The following is a 19,162-nucleotide window of genomic DNA, read 5'->3' on the forward strand; positions in this document are numbered from 1 at the left end:
GGGTTCTCATATACTGCTCTTCCATTGGCTCACCAGACGCTTTTGAACCATTTTGGATGTCTGACTAAAAATGGCGCAGTAGACGTTTGGGTGGGTGGGAGGGAGGGAAGGGGGCTGACTAACTACCCACTGCATGTAGTTTTATTTCAAGTTACCCAAGCACATCTACTGCACAGAATCCAAAGGCCCCAGCTCACTTCTGCCTTCAGTGAACCAGCAGTAGAAAATGAGCACAACGTAACTGTGCCCAAAAGCCAAAGGGAAATAAGGTACAAAAAAAAAATCATTGTCATATGTAAATATAGAAAAGGGGATTTCAGTGCAATAGGGAAGCTCTACAGAAAAACCCTAATGGCAAAAGTAAAGGAAGAAACACCCCTTGATAATCTCTTGAACCTTGCTACTTCCTCATCTCGTCCTGCTTTCCTTTTGGCTCAGTGGGTTGCATGAGGCAGCTCCCTTTTTCTTACGCAGCCAAATCTAAGACAGAGAGAAATTCTTTGGGGGCTGCAAATCCGGCCCCAGCCCAGCCAGTTAACAAGAACACACACCACAGCAGTCAATACGTAAGACAGAAATGCAAAGGGCTAAGATGGGGTTTGTACAGTAAGTTGAAGGTAGAAATGCAACAGAAAAAGCCTGTCGCAAAAGCAGGCAGGCCATGAACGAGTCAGTGGACCTGCTGGCTCACGAGGGCATTAAAGAGAGCAGTTAACATAAAAAAAGACCTGGCTGGAAAACTGTGTTAATTCTGTCATCAACCCCAAATAATTCCTCGAGTGTATTTTTAGAAAACCATCCAGTCGTGCTTTAAAAAGTGTCAGTGATGGAGAATCCACAGTGACCCTTGTTAAGCTGTTAACCTGGCAGCTAATTAATCTCATCTTTACGAATCGGTGCCTTACATTCAGTCTGAATTTCTGTAGTGTCAGCTCCAAGCAAGTCCATTATGATGTGTCATTCTCTGACGATCAAAAAGGCCACGAGCAATGATTTGCTCCCTGGTTGCACACAGCCATGCCGCAACTGCCCTATTCCCGCTGCCACCCAGGTCCCACTCTGCCCACCAGAAACAGCAGCAGCTCCTCTCAGCACCAGGACCCACAGTGACAGCAGGGAGGACAATGGCTGGCAGAGAAAGCTCCTGCAGGAAGGTAGCACTGTCCACACCTAAGCCTGGGTCTGCCAGTCAAACCCATCCCTAGCGTCACTTGGTGCTGGGGACCTGCAGAGAGGGGTAAGGAGTTCAGCAGTACAGACGCAGGGCATGACGCGCCCATCTTTGTCCAGGCTGGCAGGGGGTTGTGACACAGCAGGGCTGAGGGAAGAGGAGTCTATACCACTGGTGCAGGGGTTCCCATCCGTAGGCTCCTGCTCAGTCGGGGCTGTGATGGCAACTCTCTCTTGTCCAAAGGACCCAGCGGGTGGGTAGCAGGTCTGGGCCAGGGGCAGAGAGGGAGGGCAGCAGGGCAGCATATGTTCCAGCACACCCATTGACTTGGGAGCCTGCATCTGTCCCAGGGTCCACATGAGCTCTTAATATCTAGCTCCAACCTTGCCAGGGTCCTGGGGCTAAAGCCAGAGGACCTGAGACAAGATGGCAGCCGTTTGCTCACACAGACTCTGCCTGTGGAAGAGTGACTGGAAGAGCAATGATGGCCAGCAGTTCCCTGTTTTCAGTGGGTCTGCCGCCAGGCTGTCACTGGCAAGGTTGCTTCATCTCTGGGCAGGGACCTGTGAGGAGGGGGGGAACAAGGTGCACAGGAGGGAGGTTGAAAGAGAAGGTTGCTGGACATGGGGAGAGAGGGAGGGACAGCAGATGGTGACAGGAGAGGGCCTGTCTTGTGGTCAGTACAGGCAGCACCTCAGCCCACAGTGCCGCTGAGGTGCTGCTGAGGTGTGCTGCGGTCTGACGTTGTGCTGCTCCGTCTGGCTGGCGGTGGGCAAGCGGCTGGTAGAAGTGAAGTCCTACGTGGTGGACCTGGTACGTGCAGCGTTCCAATACGTGCCCATGAGAGAGGCTTGGAACTGGTGGCTGCAGCTTTCAGAAGGGAGAGGCACATTTGCTGCTGGAGAACTGGGCTGGTCCCAGAGGGGAGGCTGGAACCCGCCTGCCTGACAGGGCTGCTGGGTGGCGACACTAAAGCATTTTGCCAGCTGCTTCCAGTGCAGACTGCTGGGCAAACACAGGACTGCCAGTAAGCATGGCAAGCCCAGAGAGTGAGGGGGAGCTCTGGCACAGTTATTGGTGGGTACTGAGAAAGTTGTTTGTAGGGGCTTTCCCTGTGTCCCCATCTGTGGGGTAGAGCTTGAATGACGCAAAACCATGAGAGCAGCCAGTTTTAAGTTGGGGCTTGTGAGTCAGAATTCTACAGTGGTCATCACATTCAGTCACCAATGTCATAAGTAGTTAAACCAACATGATATGAAGCTTCCCCTGCACACAGTGCTGGTGTGTCTACGAATGACCCAATAAGTAATGCCATAGCTGGGAGCTGGTCTAGCCCTGAACCAGAAAAGGGTAAAAAAGTGTCTGGAATCCCTGTTACAAGAGGAGTCGAAACCTTTCACAAAGCGTATCAGGACACAGGGCAGACTGAGCATTGAAAAATGCACATAAAGCTGCCTGACTCTCAGCAGTAGAGAAAGTAAAAGGTGGTTTACAAGACCACCTAAATGAAAGTGGGTCATTAGGTCCAGTTCTTCCTACTCTTCACCAGTTGTCTGTGTGTGCCAGAAGAATGGCAGTTTATGGCTCTGTATTGACTACCAAATGAAGAATAAACCAAAGACAGGGCCAAATTGCCAATCCCATCCTCCTAGACACCTTGAGTGGGAATTCCTGGTTCTTAGTTCTAGACCTGGGAAAGCCTTCCATAAAGGGTTCATAAGCAAAGATTTGAGGAGCACGTCGAGCTGTAGCAGGAAGGACCTATCTCATAGCTAGGACGTTCCTTCCAGCTAACATCATGTTATCCTCTCTCCATGAGATTTCCTGTTCACAGCTGGGGACCCCAGGCAATAGGGAGAGACAGGTAGTAGTAGTGGGGGATATTGTGTTTAGAAATATAGATAGTTGGGAACGACTCGGAGAACCCCATGGTGAATTGTCATTGGGTGCAAAGGTTGTGGACCTCTTCAGACAGACTTATGAGCCATGCTGGGGAGGACTAAGTAGAAGTGACAGCTGTAAGCACAATGACATAGGAAGTATTTCTATTCTTTATATGAGCCGGAAGAAACACAAAATCACCACTAATAAAGCCTGCAAATGACACCGCATTTGGGAGACTGGCAAATAATGGCAATGCTGGGGAAAGATAATGGATACAGTGATCTGGATCATCCAGGAGAGGGTGTAGATCCTTCTGAGGTGCTGGAGAGGCTTTAGCTGAGGAGCTGTAGGTGATGGCCAGTGGTATTTTGTTATATTCCTTGTCGGGCCTGTCCTGTAGTAGGCAACTTCTGGGTACTCATCTGGCTCTGTCAATCTGTTTCTTCACTTCCCTCGGTGGGAATGCTTGAGAGAGATCCTGTAGGTTTTTGTCCCTGTCTGAGGCATTGGAGCAAATACGGCTGGCACGCAGTAACAGACTTGAAAGTTGCCATGCTTCAGAGAAAAAAAAATCCATCAAAACCAAATTTCAGCATGGAACTGCCGAGCTAGAATTCACATGCAACTCGACTCTGCTAACCTGGGCCTGAACAGAGACCGGGAGTGGGTAGCTCACTGCAAAAAGTAATCTCTCTTTTGATACTCGCTTCTTGTCAGCTGTTGGGAGGAGGCAATGTCTACCCCGACTGAACTGACCTCCTTAGCACTGGCCCTATGCATAGCAGTGTAACACACCCACCTTTGCATGTGTATATATGCCTGCCAAACTGAAGTTTCCATTTCCTGCCTCTGTCAAAGTGAGTTCCAGCCCAGGAGAGCTTATGCCCAAATAAATGTGCTAGTCTTTAAGGCACCACAGGCCTCCTCGTTCAATATGATGTGATTGCCAAAGGAGCTAAAGTGATTCTGTAATGCAGGAGTGGAGCCATCTTGAGGAGAAGCAGAAGAGGGGTCTTTTCTAACAACTGTATTTGACACTGGTGGAATCCTGCATCCAGTCCTGGTGCCCATAAAATGGTGTCGATAAAATGGAGAGCGAGCAGAGGAGACCCATAAGAATGGAGAAAATATTAGAAAATGTGTATGAAGGTGAAAGACTCAGATTTCAGTCTGTGTAGCTTGGCACTGAGAAGGTTAATAGAATCATAAGGTTGGAAGATACCTCAGGAGGTCATCGAGTCAAACCCCGTGCTGAAAGCAGGATCAATCCCAACTAAATATTCCCAGCCATGACTTTGTTAAACTGGGTAATAAAGACCTCTAGGGAAGGAAATTCTACCACTTCCCTAGGTAACCCATTCCACAGCTTCACCACTCTCTTAATGAGATCGTTTTTCCTAATATCCAACTTAGATCTTCCCTACTACAACTTGAGACCCTTGCTTCTTGTTCTGTCATCTGTCACCACTGAGAACAGCTTCTCTCCACCCTCTTTGGAACCCCACTTCAGGTAGTTAAAGGCTGGTACCAAATCCCACCTCACTCTCCCCTTCTGTAGGCTAAATAAGCCCAAGTCCCTCAGCCTCTTCTGATAGGTCATGTGTTCCAGCCCCCTGATCATTTTTGTCACCATCCGCTGGACTCTCACCAATGCATCCACATCCTTTCTGTAATGGGGCCCCCAGACCTGGACACAGTACTCCACATGTGGCCTCACCAGTGCCACACAGAGGGGACTAATCACTTTCCTAGATCTGCTGGCAGTGCTCCTACTAATGAACCCCAATATGCTGTTGGCCTTGGCTACAAGGGCACACTGTTGGCTCATATGCAGCTTCTCATCCACTGTAATCCCCAGGTCCTTTTCTGCTGAACTGTTGCTTAGCCAATTGTTGCCCAGCCTGTAGCAGTGCTGGGGATCCCTCCATCTAAGTGCAGGACTCTGCACTTGTCCCTGTTGAATATCATGAGGTTTCTTTTGGCCCAATCCTCCAATTTGTCTAGCTCACTCTGAACCCTTTCCCTACATTCTGACATATCTACCTTAGTGGTGCTGTTTCAACCTGCTCCAGGATCTGCTTCTCTCCCCACTTCAATCTTTATTGAAAGAACAGAGTTAAAAACAGTAGAGGAGTTCAAGTACCTTGGCACTGTGAGAGCCAATGATGGCTCCCTTGACAAAGACATCAATGCCAGCATCTGCCAGGCCAGCCGGGCACTAGGATGTCTGAGAGCGCAAGTGTTGAATCAGCACAATATCCAACAGTCCACTAAACTGAAAGTGTACAAGGCTGTAGCCCTGACCAGTCTCCTGTATGGCTGTGAAACCTGGACCTTGTACAGAAAACATATAAAACTGCTGGAGTGCTTCCACACACGCAGCCTGAGGTCAATACTGCACATTCGATGGCAGGACAGAGTTATGAACCTGGAAGTCCTGGACAGAGCAGGAACCACAAGCATCGAAGCCATGATCCGGAAAGCCCAGCTTCGCCGGACAGGGCACATCATACGAATGGAGGAGTCGAGAATCCCTAAGCAACTCCTCTATGGTGAACTCTCCCAGGGCAAAAGGAATCAAGGTGGGCCTCGCAAGAGATATAAAGACTGCATGAAGGCCAACATTGCTCATGCTGGTTTAAAACCAGATCAGCTAGAGTAGCATGCTAAAGACTGAACAGGCTGGCGTGCTCTCATATGACATGTGTATGACTACATTGAAGAGCAGCGATGCGTATGCCTCATTGATGCTCGTGAAAGGAAGAAAGCAACAGCAGCAGCCGCACCAACAGAGCCAGGACAATTCCCGTGCCCCCACTGTGAATGCCCATGCCCTTCAAAGCTTGGGCTCCTCAGCCACATGCGAGTCCACAGCCAATGAGCCTGTGCAAGCTCAAGACGTCATCGTCGGACACACCAGACTACCTACATTCCCCTTCACAGTTATTCACAGGTGTAGGAGATGCTAGGTAGCCACATAAACGCCCAGTTAAAGCCAAAGTGGAATTGTGGCCCAGAAATTCTCAGTTTTTAGTTCTAGTTTCCCCACACATATTGAGAGTGCATTGATTGAGAGAGTGAAAAACACATTAACTGATCATTAGACTCTATCACCTATCAGTTCTCTGGAAGTTAAAGAACTGCACAGTGAAATGTGGCCCTCTTCCATTGCTTTATTGATACAGAATAAGGAAAACAAACTGTTGAGCACTCTGAAGAAATGTGTATTTCTCAACTCATTCTAGGAAAGGAGTAAATATTTCCTCTTGGCCCCACCTGTCCCTTGAGGTGTTTCCTCTTCACAAAGCCCAAATCAAACTTGGAGAGTGCCCGCCCTGACATCAATGTAGCTGCTATAAAAGACCAAGGGCTGACCCACCCTCACCAGCAGAGCAGAGATGGCAGGTGAGCCGCATTCCTTTCTACTCTCATGTTTATTGATTTGGCAATAAAATAGTTTGAATGTTTCTGAGGGAGGGCATGAAATGTGGCCTGTGGTAAGGAAAAGTCAGAAGGGACAGGCATGGACCTATAGGATCTCTGGCCTTGCTTCTTTCCTTTTGGGTGAGAAAAAAGGATAAGAAATGGGGGGTGGCCGGGTGAGGGAGAGTTTCTTTCCCCATCCCTTTCAGGAGGAAATTCTGGAGTTAAGGCCAAGGAGGAAAGTTATTTGAGAAGAAAGTGCAAGACTTTTTCCATTATACAAACTTTCCTCTGCTGTTTCCCAACCCCTCAGCATTATGGGGCCTCATAAATTTTTTTACTTAGAGATAGATTTCAGCCCTGAAACAGGAGGTTCAATAACTCTTCTAAAATGCACGTTAGTATTAACTATTCTAACTGTGCATGTTCTTCTAGCCATTCAAACCTCCAGTCCCTTTCTGAATCTCACTAAATTATTGCCATCAGTGACATACTGCAGCAGTGAGTTCCCCAGTCAAATTACACCCTACGGCTGCGTCTACACGCGCCACTTCTTCTGGAAGCAGCCTGGTAATGAGCTGTCTGGAAGATGCTAATGAGGCGCAGGTGTAAATTTCCTGCACCTCATTAGCATATGGGCACATGATTCCAAAATACACATGAAGATGTGCAGCCTGGGGGGGTGTCCCAGAAGGAGGGTTTTGGAGAAGAAGCGGCTTCCGGAAGGAGGGATTCCTTCCGGAAGTTCCCCGGGGCCACACATCTGCACATGTATTTTGAAGTCTGGAAGAGCTTCTTTCGGACTCCAAATCATGTGCCCATTGCTAAAGAGATGCGGGAATTTACATCCGCACCTCATTAGCATCTTCTGGATGGCTCATTACCACAGCCTATGTGAAAAAGCATTTCTTCTTACACCAGTTTGCAATTTTCCACTTTTTAATTTCCTCACGTGGCCTTTTTTTCTTGTATTGTTGAATCAGGCAGAATAGAGGCGCCTGATGGGCCTTCTCTAGGGAACTCTTCATTATACACTAACAGATTTACCTGGCGTTGCTTGAGTTCTTAACTTAATTAAGGGTTTTTTTAAATAAAAGGGAAATGTACATGGTTTATTTAAATGGTTGCATTTTTCAAAAACACAGTGTTATTTTTATGAAGTTATTCTTATCTGGATTTCTTTAAAAAAAGAATTGTTAAAATTTGGCCATTTAATTATTTTTAGTATTTTTGAAAGGGGAATTCTCGTAAGTGTTTGTTGCTTCACTGCTATAAACTCTTATCATTTGCTTTGCTTAACAAAAAAGGGCTATATTCAATTTGCTTTCCAATAGCACTTTCTTCTCATTTTCAAACCTTGTGTTGATTTAACTGTGTCAAAACAGAACACTACTCCAAATTTCTCTGTTTTATCTCTTTTCTGTAAGGTTTATTGGGAAGCAATCTGCATTCAGGTTCATCCTATTTTTCTGGCTAATCTTCGTTCAGTCTCTTTCAACATTCACCAGTTACGTCAGTTTTGACGCCTGTACAGCTATGTCTACACTTATGGAAAGGAGACAGAATCACCAAATCATATAGGCCGTGTCTACACTTACAAAAAACTTTAAAATGGCCGTGCTAATGGTCAAATAGAAGAATGCTAATGAGGCGCTGAATATTCATTTCATATTCATTTCAGTGCCTCATTAGCATGCTGCTGGCCACGGTTCGCTTGCCCACAGCTCATCTACACAGAGGTCCTTTTCGAAAGGACCCTGCCAACATCAAAATGCCAACAGCTGATAGGAACAAGGGGATTTCGATGTTGATAGGGTCCTTTCGAGAAGGATCCCCATGTAGACGAGCCACGGGCGAGCAAACCACGGCACTTTTGAAGTGCCGAGGCTGGCAGCATGCTAATGAGGCGCTGAATATTCATTTCAGCACCTTATTAGTATTCTTCTACTTGGCCATTAGCACGGCCATGTTGAAGCTTTTTGTAAGTGTAGACACGGCCTATATGATTTGGTGATTCTGTCTCTTTTCTGTTTTGTTTTATGAGAAGCAATCTCATTTCTAGCACATCTCATTTTTCTTGCTCAAACATACAAATATATTGTAGACGATGGAATTAGTAGTGTCGACTATATTTGCATTTGCCCAACATGTTCCATTGCAAGAATCAGTTTTAGTTACTTGCTAAACTTTCACTTTTTGGCTGAAATATTCCTTCAAGAGTGTTTGTCAATTTCAGAAAAAGGATGGTGTATCCATTTCTCATTATGAAATTAGAGAAAAATAAATTCAGACACATTTAAAAAATTCTTCTCCTTATTGAACCGCATCAGATTTCTTTTGGCCCAGTCCTCCAATTTATCCAGGTCCCTCTGGATTCTCTCTCTACCCTCCAATGAACCTACCTCTCCCCCTAGTTTTGTGTCATCCGCAAACTTGCTGAAGGTGCAATCCAGTCCCTCATCCAGGTCATTACCAAAGCATCCTGGACAGCTCTCCTTGACCCACTCCAGCCCAGCTCTCCTTACTCAGCAGCCTGGACAGCTCTCCTTGACCCACTCCAGACCAGTGCCTTCTGTTGAAAAACCCCCTCCAGGCTCAACCCCCAGGTGGAGAACTTCTCCCACCTCACCTCCTCCAGGTTCAGACCCCTCCCTCCTGTCCTGTCCTGACCCCCCCGAGCAGACATGCCCTTTTCCCACCTGCCCTCCTCAGATGCACACTCTCCGTGACCACTTCAGGCTCAGAACCCCTCCCTGCTCAGACCTCCCCCACCTGATGCCCAGCTCTAAAAACTTCCTTCCTCCCGATCTTCCCAGGCCCCAGAGCACTGACCTCTTGTCCCTCCAAGTGACCCCAGGCTCCCAAGTCAGAAATCCCCTGCCCAGGTCAGAAACCCAGGATTGCCAGCCTCAAGCAAGCAAAACCCTGGTGACACCTCCCCAGAGGACCTTAGCAAGCTTCCCTGTGCAAACGAAGAGAAAGAACAACATAAACAGTTACTGCCAACGGGATCGGCAAGCAAACCCCCTCGCCCCATCAATCTTTGTCAGACCCGCAAACGTTACCAGCAGCAAATCCATGCGGCCTTCCCGCACAAAGACACAAGCATGCAGCACACAGAGCTGTGGAAGCTGATCTCTTTCAGTGGGTGGGTGATATCTGTGGGCCCATAAGTCTAATACCCCAGATGTCTTTGTGTTTCTCTCCAGGGATGAAGCCAGTGATCCCCCTCTTTGGATTCGTGGTGACCCTGAGTCTATGCCAGGCCTCTGGATCTTCCGTAAATGGTACGGTCTCCTTTCTTATCCGGCTGATATTCTGCGTTGAGGGTGTAATGCTTTGGGGTTGTCTCCAAACTCCAGCACCCAGCCATCTATACAGGTGCCTCTCTGCCCCACCCAGTATAAGACACATGCCTTGGAAGTGTATAATTGCTATGAATAGCTGAAGACTCCAGAGTTGCTACTGCAGCAGAGGCAGTACTGCTCCTCTGGCCCAGTCCTGCGGTTTGGGACGTGCTTGCCCTTGCTGGGGTTCAGGCTTTGTTCCCTTGGCTCAAAGGGCAGCGAGTAGGAGGCCCCTGGTCTGATTGGGCTGAGTAACCAGCTGTTCCCAGTCTCCAGCTAAGCCCTGAGTTTACTGGGGCAGGGAGCCCCAAACGTACCATGTGGGAGCCCCTCACCTCCCCTGCTGTCTCTGATACCATTGGTACTCACCTTTGCTACTTTCTCCTCCTCTGCTCTAATCTCCTCACTTCCCTGGTTTGAGCACTGGCCTGCTAACCCCAGGGTTGTGAGTTCAGTCCCTGAGGAGGCCAGTTAGGATTCACAGATGGAATCATGGGGCTTGAAGGGACCTCAGGAGGTCATCTGGTCCAGCCCCCTGCTTCAAGCAGGATCAACCCCCACTAAGTCATCCCAGTCAGGACCCTGTCTGGGGCAAACAGATTTAAAAAAAAAATCTGTCAGGGACGGTGCTTGGTGCTGCCAAGAGGGCAGGGGACCAGACTCAATGACTTCCTGAGGTCCCTTCCAGCTCTATGAGAGCTTACACCACCCCACCCTAACACTGGAGGAAGCCTTTTTAAAGGCCTATGGGAGCCTCAGGTGGGCTCAGCTAGCCCTAACTGATTTATAGCAGCTCCTTGCTCACTGCTCCCGCTCTGCCTGTGATACCACCTGATTAGCCAGGGCCATTGCTGCTTTATAGAGATACTTCTTTCCCCTTGTAAGATATCCCTCTGACCTGACCCTGCCAGCTCCTCATTATCCCCTTTTACAGATCAGAACACTGAGGCACACAGAGGCTAGATGCCTGGCTCCGGGATACAAAGCAAGTCACATACAGCAGAGCCAACAACAGATCCCAGGTCGCCTAATGCGGCCTGCTAATGTCTGAACTCTGGGCCATGCTGACTCAGTCGCACCCCTTGTAGTAAAGCAAAATTGACTGGCAGTATAATCAAAAAAGGCTCCTCTTCTTACATGGGTTGTGTTGCATCTACGTGATATCTCTCTCTCTCTCTCTCACACACACACACACGCACACACACCCCTCTCCAAGCAAAAAAAGTTGGCATTTGGTTGGGCACATTTTGGCATAAATGGTGCAGCTTGTTTTCTGACAATAAATAAATTCCTCATTCCTGACTTATTCTCTTGCAAAACTTCAGTTCTTCATTTAGGGAGGCACTAGAGCTCTTTAAGGATACGGATGCCAAAAAAAAAAAAAAAGTTGGCAAAACTATCTCTTGCTCCCCTAAGCATCATACAAACAGCTGAACTATTTCGCTTACCCTGGCCAGAAATATTCAGCCTGAAGCAGAAGGAGTTCCTGGAGGGTGTCAGCCCTGAAAGATTAAAGACTGGCCAAATTACAACAATGAAAGAAAAGGAAGTTATAAGGAGACGTCCTGGGCAGCTTCAGTAATGTTACCCACAAATGCCCCCTATGATTAGATCTCAGATCTAAAGATTTATGTGCATTTGTGTTTATTCAATGAAAAAATAATTCCCAGGCTTTTCTGCTAGTATGGAAAGCTCTTTAGAAATGGCTGTGACTAAATATCATGCAGTTTTGATTTAAATTACTTTGACATATGAAATGTAATGAATTCAAGTCACAAGTTACATCTTCCTCCAATAAGCCAGCAAGTAATAAGAATCACAGTATAACCAAGGGCAAATAAGGTGCAAAAACCGTCAGACTAAGTAGAGAAAAGGAGATTTCAGTACAATAAGGAAGCTCTTCAGAAAAGCCCTAACCCCTAGTGTAAAGGAAGTACCACACTTAGATTTGGCTACCCAGAAAACAGGTGGCTATCTCATGCAAACTGCTGAGCAAAAAGGGAACCAGGAAGAGAAAAGCAAATGGCAAAGTTCAGGAGATCATCTGCGCCAGAGAGAAATTCTTTGGGATTTGGAAACCCAACCCCAGCCCAGGTGACTAACAAGATCATACACAACAGCAGTCAATACGTAAGAGAGAAACGAGGAGGGCCGTTATAGGGTCAGTTTAGTATAACTAGAAGAAATTTTCTAGCAGAAACAGGGAGCCCACTAAAGATGACCAACTTGTCCCCCAACAAATTGAGTAAACTCATATTATAGAAAGGCTAGAGACTTAAAATATAGAAACTGTACTGAGTAAACACACCCACAGCTGAGTTCCCTTGAATTTTTTTGCAGCCAAGGCAGAATAAATTTTGTTCTGTGCACCAAGGCATCTGCAGATGTGCAGCACCCACAGAAACACAGGCTGCTGGCTGTGGGCACTAGGATATAGTGATCATACTATAATTAAATTAACACCATGAGATCTAATTCCAGAAAGGGGGACTTCACACAAATTAGGAGGTCTGTTAAGCAGAAATTAAAAGGTCAAGTGCTAAGACTGAAACCCCCTGTAAGCTGCATGGAAACATTTTAAAGACGCCATGCAAAAGGCTCAACTTGAATGTATACCTCAAATTTAAAAAAAAAATAGCAAGAGAAGCAAAAAAATTCAATCTTAGCTTAACAACGGAGTTAAAGGAAGCAGTGAGATCTAATAAAGTGTTATTTAAAAAATGGAAGTCAAATCTTAATGAGGAAAATGGGAAGCTAAACTCTGGCAAATGAAGAGTAAAAATATAAATAAGAAGGCCAAAAAGAATTGGAAGAACAGTGAGCTAAAAACTCACAAATTAATCATTCTGGCCGTTTCTACACAGGATGCTAAAACAGGGAGCAAAAGTTGCTAATGAGGTGCAGATGCAAACTCCCCATGCCTCATTAGCATAACATCACGTGATTTGGAGTCTGGAAGACCTTTCTTCCGGACTCCAAAACACTTAGTGGCCCCTGAGTTTAACTTGGCTTTGCATCTCCCTTTCTTTAGTGCTTTGAACCTTTTTCATACTAAGGACTTGTGAGACTCAACTTTCATATTCTCAGTCAAAACTCAGTCTTGGCTTTAAGCACATAAAGGTTAATCCAGCAAGTTCACAGCATGAAGGAAGAACAGATGTGCTCCCTTCCCTTTGGGACTGTGAAGGGAGCTGATGGGAAGGCATTGTCTTCATGTCCTGCTCTTTCCTCTCTTTGGACTAGGCATCGTGAAGACACTACCAGAGCCATTCTTTCTGAGCAGCATTAATGAAGCCAAGCGGCTGGTGGATGCTGCATACAAGCATGAACGGGAGAGGTGAGTTCACCCTGTGTTATTCGTTCCTAGGGCGATGAGAGCTCCCTGCATGTGGGGGGAGGGTCAGTTCCTGCAAGCCCCGGGGAGCTGGGAAGGAAGCAGCAGCCCCCAGCGCTCCCTGGGAAAGCAGCAGCCTCTGGCGATCCCTGGGAGCCCCGGGGAAGATGCAGATGCCCACGTTGCCCGCCCCCCACACCCCGCTTTCCCAAGGCCGGAGGTGGGTGGGTGCAAATACAGGACAATGAGTCCCTGTTAAAAAAAAGAAAAAGTTGGGATGCCCTTTTGGCATCCAAATACGGGACCATCCTGCCCAGTACGGGACGGACGGTCACCCCAGCCGTTTCAGGGGTACAGTTTTACCCAAACACATGGGAAAATGATCCTATTGTTTGGGGAGTTTTTCTTCTGTACAAATATGTATTAATTTTTGTCCCTAGTATGGCTCTGTAGTGTAGGGGGATTTTCTACTGGTGCTGCTGAGCAGATCAATCCAGGGCAAACTGTTTAGAGACAGGGCTGCTTACAGCCCAAGCCTGTGGATCCTCCACTGTGAGGTGCACGAAACCCGTCACACGCTGCATTTGGTTTCACAATGCTGCCTAGCAAGAAGCCATATATTCAATTCCCTTCAGATGCTCCAGTTCTCCTGTGCCACCACCATTACCACTCCATGTACAGCCGAGAGGTTATGAAAACTAAGTCACAGAACTGAAACAGTTTTTCTGATCCCAAAGTACCAGCCGTATTTCCAGGTTCATTTATAACTCAGACCTTACCCAAAGGAGCACACTGTGAGCCAACCTTTTAGCATCTAACTTTTAAAGGTAGAAAGAAAGAAAGTTAAGGAATCAAATCCACTCACTGATTGCAGAGCTCCTGGTGCAGGCTTGTAGCAGAGATGGAATAATCTGCTGGCTTAAATCAAGTCTCTGGTATGTGTCCGCTCTTGGGAGGGGTCATCAGTCCCTTTTTCAAACTCACCCTCCAGAGGTGAAAATCTGGGTTGAAGACAAACTGGAGGACCCTCCAGGGCCCTTCTTGTGTATCCAGCCACGTGAAGGGAATCTCATTGTTTTCACTGCGTAAAAGTACGTTCCAAGATGGAGATTCTCACATGAGCAAGTCCTTATAGGCAGCAGCCAAGGATCCCATGCTGGTCTAACGTGCTCTGCTTTAGTTTCTTCCCTAGCTGCCTAAATTTGGCTGCCAGGACCTCTGTCCTACCCTTCCCAATGCCCTTGGTACCAAAATGTGCCACAACCCGCAGCTCCACATTCAAGGCTAACTAGAGGTCTCATAGAACCACCACCTTCACACCCAGCAGACAATCCACTGGACTATCACAAACCCAACCCTGTAACTCCATAAAAGTTATCAGGACTGTGTATAAGAAGAGGCATAACACAAAGGTGAATTGTTTACAGCAAATGGCTAATATTTGCCAAGAAGGGCTCTGGGCTGGGACAGTGTGTCCCTGGCAGCAATGGCCTGGGAATCCTGAATGTGGGAAAGGCCAAAGTCAAGCTCTGCTCCTTGATTTGAGGCCTGGACTTCCTCCCCTCACACCAATGGGGGTCTCATTTAGAGGGCTGGGCTGTGAACACTAGGGCACTGCTTCAGGATTTCCTTTGTTTCCAGAGCAAAGGAAACATTGCCAAAAAAGAACGCCAGCCCCTCTGATTTCCTGAAACATTTAAAGGAGCCAGTGGCAGGAACCAGGTCTGCAATCCGAGCTGCTGACTACATGGAAACCACCCTGCGTCTCCTGAATAAGAAGTTGCTTCGGTTGGTGAAAGGGCAGTTCAATCTCACAGGTACCGGAAATGGCAAATCAGCAGGAAACCTGTCAAGGGCAGCAGAGCCTATTAGTGGTTCTGCTCCATGTCATTATCCCCAGGGTCCAAACTACTGAGGAGCCAGGGTTGGCATGAAACCCCCTATGGATGACACGTGGTCAGTGCTGGCACCATCACAGCTCCTGGGAATGGAACCCAGCTTTTAGCTCATCTAGTCACCTTCCCATCAGGCTAGTCCCAGCTGGACATGTGCTAACTCATTGTCCAGTCCAATAGTAAGTGTCCCAGATGTTCCAGCCCGGACCATTTCCACTGGCACCTTAGGCAGGATGTTCGTCCTGACCCAGGGATGAATTTGCTGCTCCTCTCTAAAGTTTTTTCTGTCTCATTGCAGTTTGGGGATGATACTTGCCAGGGTGGTCTGGGACACTGAAATCTGTAGGGAGTTTTACTCAGGGACTAACAGCCTGGGTTGGCCTCTTGCTTCTCAACTCTCCTTAGAGTTTCTTTCTTCTTGCTAAGTTAGCGATACCTCCCTGCCTCCCCTTCCCCTCTAGACCCACCACTCCTTTGATTCTCCTTTTGCTTCACCCCCCACCTTAGACCCCTCAACCTATCCTCAAATTATGTCACCATAGTCATGGAAAACACCATACCTTTTACACCCCCCCCACCCCGCAAAGGAACTTCATCTCATCAGTATTTGAATCCAGTAGGTATACTAAAGGCAGTGATTTTGCCATGAGCACTTTTGAATCACTCCCAATACCTGCCCACTTCAGATGTGCCAAAGCTGTTGGGAGACAAAGGCTGCAAACAAAATGTTTAATAGCAATGCTGAGTGTGTTCCTGCACAAGGAGCTGGCTTTTATTGTGCAGGAAGCTTGTGCATTCTATCGGTGTGAACCAGAGAGTTTTTCAGTGAGAGGCTGTAGATCTTTTCTGCTGTGGGAGTCATGAAATGGAACTATTGGGGTCTGCTCCAGAAATTGTGACAAAAATGGCTTTGTTTGGGTTGGCTTCTCTTGCAGACATTCTAACCAAGAAGCAGAAGGAAATTATTTCCAAGGCGACTGGTTGCGAGTATCAGGTTCGTTCCATTAGGTGCCCAAAGAATAGCATTTACCGGACCATTACAGGAGTATGCAACAACAGGTAAAGCACTGATTTTTTCATGTGTAATCCAGTCTCTCCAGCTTACGTAATGTCCAGTATGGAGACCTTAAAGTTATCAGTCTAATACCATTCCACCAAGCTGAAGAAAATGTCTGATGCGTTATTTGTACTGTGGTAGGACTGAGAGCCCAGGTGTGATGCTGTACAGACATGAAACAAAGAGATGTTAATCTGGGGAGTGTAGCAGGCGTTCCTTGGGTGCCTATTATTCACACTGTGGACAAGTTGTCTCTCTGAGCCGTGAGGCTGGGCTTCCAGGCAAGCCTCCATTCATCACCCCCTGGAGTCTTCCAGCATCTCTCAGGAGGCCGGATGATGAGGGGAGGATAGGGGGACTTGGGCCCTTCCTCTCCACCAAATCCTAGTGGAATACTCAGGGGAGAGAGGTGATGGGTGGCTCAGTCCCTTCTGATGGCCATTCCAGCTCAGCCTCCCCTGGGCCTCTTCTGACCTTCATTGTTTCCCTTCTGTTTGGAGCATGGCCCCAGCCTCCTGGGTATCATGTTGGTGATTCAGGGCTCCAGCTGAGGGTGGGCAGGGATGCATACTAGCTCCCCTTGGAATGCCATTGTCCCCTCTGAGTCAGGGGAAAGGTGACCCCAGCCAGTCTCAGTCCTTCCTCTGCAGATTGCTCTGTCTCAGTGGCCAAAGCTCGTCTGTCCTCTTACAATCTGGGCCTCCTCCGCACACTGCTCTGCCAGACTGCCAGAGCTTCCTTGTAGGCATAGGGAGCATCCTGCCCCGATGCTGCTCCCCAGTTCCCTTCCTGTGGCACGAGGTCTCTGAGCCCCATTGCGAGGAGGCTGGGGACTTCTTTATGTCAAATACCTGTGATGGAGTGGGTGGAGTGCATGTGAGACTCAGGCTGGGTGTGTGTGACAAGCAGAGCAGCTCCCAGCGGCTAAGGATGACCCCCTGGGGCTGTAACCTAAGCTGGCAGGTAACACCTCTGCCCTGAACACAGAGCAGAGAGGAGCCAAGCTGGGTTTGAATCAGAGGTGGCAGTTAGAAGCTGGGGGGAGAGGGAGCTGGAAGGCAGCCAGCCTGGCAAGGGAGGAAGCTACATCACAGAGGGGCACCCCTCAGGCTCCTCTCCCCAGGATGGGTTGGAATGACTGTCTCTGCCGGCTGTACTGACACCTCTGTGCTGAGCTGGGCCTCTTGTTGCCTAATAAACTCCCTGTTCTACCTGCTGAGTGAGTCACTCCTGCCTGTGGACAGGGCGCAGTGCTTGGGGACCTCTGAACCCCATCAAAATATGTAAATAGCTTAGATTAAAATTCTGAATTAAAAATGTGAGTACAAGAATAACATAATGGGTCCATCTTTTTACTCCAGTATTAACCACAGCCAAGTCAAGCTTAACAGTACATCTACACTACCCGGTAGATCGACCTAGTCAGGGTCAATCTTCTGGGGTTTGATTTTCCTGGCCTAGTAGGGACACATGGAGTTCAACTACCTGAGGTTGACCGTCGAGCCCGTACTCCTCAATATCATGAGGAGTAAGGGAGGTCAATGGGAGAGTTTCTCCCATCGACCGCCCTCAGTGAGGACAGGCAGGTGAGTCAATTGTAGATAAGTCGATTCCAGCAACACAGTTGCCGTAGCTGGAATTACGTTATCACCGATCAACTTTAAGGCATAGCGAAGACCTGCCCTGAGAGACTTTGCGTCTCTGCCTCGGAGGGTTGCCTGCTCAGAATGGAGCTGTTGCCTCTGAGCCTGGAAACTTCCTTTTTAGTGTTCTAGCAATTTGCCTTGGGTTCCAGGGTGAAAGAGAAACTCTGCAATAGTTCGGTTTCTTGTTTTCTTCCCAATGTTCCAGGAAGCATTCTTATTTTGGAACCTCCAATCGGGGATATGCCAGATGGCTCCCAGCAGAGTACGAGGATGGAGTGTCTCTTCCCAAAGGATTAACTGAAGGCAAACTTTACAATGGATTTCCACTCCCGCTGGTACGAGACTCTGAGACCATTTGATTCCTTGTCCAATTGACAGCTCCCATATTTCAAACTCTCCGTTACTGCAGGGAGATAAAGCAGGTGATTGTTCCCTGAGCAGAGGGCCAGGCCAGGCTGCAGCACCATTTAAGTCTGTTTTGAGGGCGCATATGTCTTGCACTGACCCAAGCGTTGCTCTGAGCATTCCACTCACCTTCCTGCACCAGGAAGTGCTATAGGAGCAGGGAATACACTCTCCCCCCATGGCATTTCTCCTGCCCTCCTGCAGAGAGAAAAAAGCTCACTGGAGCAACACTCTGAAATTTGCACTTTCCCATCAGCCTCCCTTACTCCTTGCGACAATGAGTACCAGGGCTGACTGTAAAGCCCTCATGGGTTGACCTAGCATGTCCCCATTAGGTGCACTAAGTCGAACCCTGGGAGATTGACCCTGAAGGAGTCGATCTTCTGGAAAGTATAGATGTACCCTGGGAGATCCTGGGTTCTGACCTTTCAGACCACCTGGCTGGGGTGACATCACACAGGATTTTGAAGCTGTCCATCAAATCACTCACCGGTGAGATGGATTTCACACCCAGTCTAGAAGTGAGTCCATATAGAGCTTGTCTTGCTCCCCAGGAGATGTTGGTCCAATAAAACTTACTTCTTTGCCCCCCAGTCCCTTGCATAGCCTGGTCCTGGCATGGCTACAACAACACTGCACACACATGGAGGGTAACAGCTTACTACTGCTCTTAGCTACTGGAGTGACCCCTTTAGCTGAAGAATAAGAGGTCTGTGTCCAACCCCCACTGCTAACCTAAGCTCCTGGGTTACTGCAGTTGCATATGATGAGACTGGACTGTTTCTTTAGGTTCTTTAAATTCCGGGAAATTCTACATTGAAAACATTGTTAAAAGAAGTTTGCAAAGTTGAGCCCTCCAAAGTGATGGATTGCCAGGATCACGGGGGCACCGGGTTCCTCTAGGGCTTGGGGTGACTAAACCCATGTTCTACCCTAGGCCTTGCCTTAGGCCCTGCCCCCATGTGACCCCTCTCCCCAAGCCCCCCCCTTGCTTCACCTC

General features: G+C 48.0%; 1 protein-coding gene and 1 long non-coding RNA gene across 4 annotated transcripts in view; one reads left to right on the top strand and one right to left on the bottom strand.

Annotated features, from left to right (window-relative positions):
• Positions 1 to 19,162, bottom strand: part of LOC142023011 (uncharacterized) — a 63,659-nt gene that overhangs the window by 22,785 nt on the left and 21,712 nt on the right. The gene's annotated exons all lie outside the window — the stretch shown is intronic.
• LOC142023009 (myeloperoxidase-like) overlaps positions 9,675 to 19,162 on the top strand; it is a 30,197-nt gene continuing 20,709 nt past the window's right edge. For both annotated transcript variants that reach the window (XM_075013502.1, XM_075013501.1), the window contains exons 1-5: positions 9,675 to 9,765; positions 13,069 to 13,162; positions 14,801 to 14,976; positions 15,990 to 16,113; positions 17,963 to 18,092. In XM_075013502.1, the coding sequence (XP_074869603.1) occupies positions 9,690 to 9,765; positions 13,069 to 13,162; positions 14,801 to 14,976; positions 15,990 to 16,113; positions 17,963 to 18,092 (600 nt within the window). In that variant the 5' untranslated portion in view covers positions 9,675 to 9,689. The remainder of the gene's footprint in view (positions 9,766 to 13,068; positions 13,163 to 14,800; positions 14,977 to 15,989; positions 16,114 to 17,962; positions 18,093 to 19,162) is intronic.

Source organism: Carettochelys insculpta, chromosome 19 (genome assembly GCF_033958435.1).
Source record: "Carettochelys insculpta isolate YL-2023 chromosome 19, ASM3395843v1, whole genome shotgun sequence".
Lineage (NCBI taxonomy): Eukaryota > Metazoa > Chordata > Testudines > Carettochelyidae > Carettochelys > Carettochelys insculpta.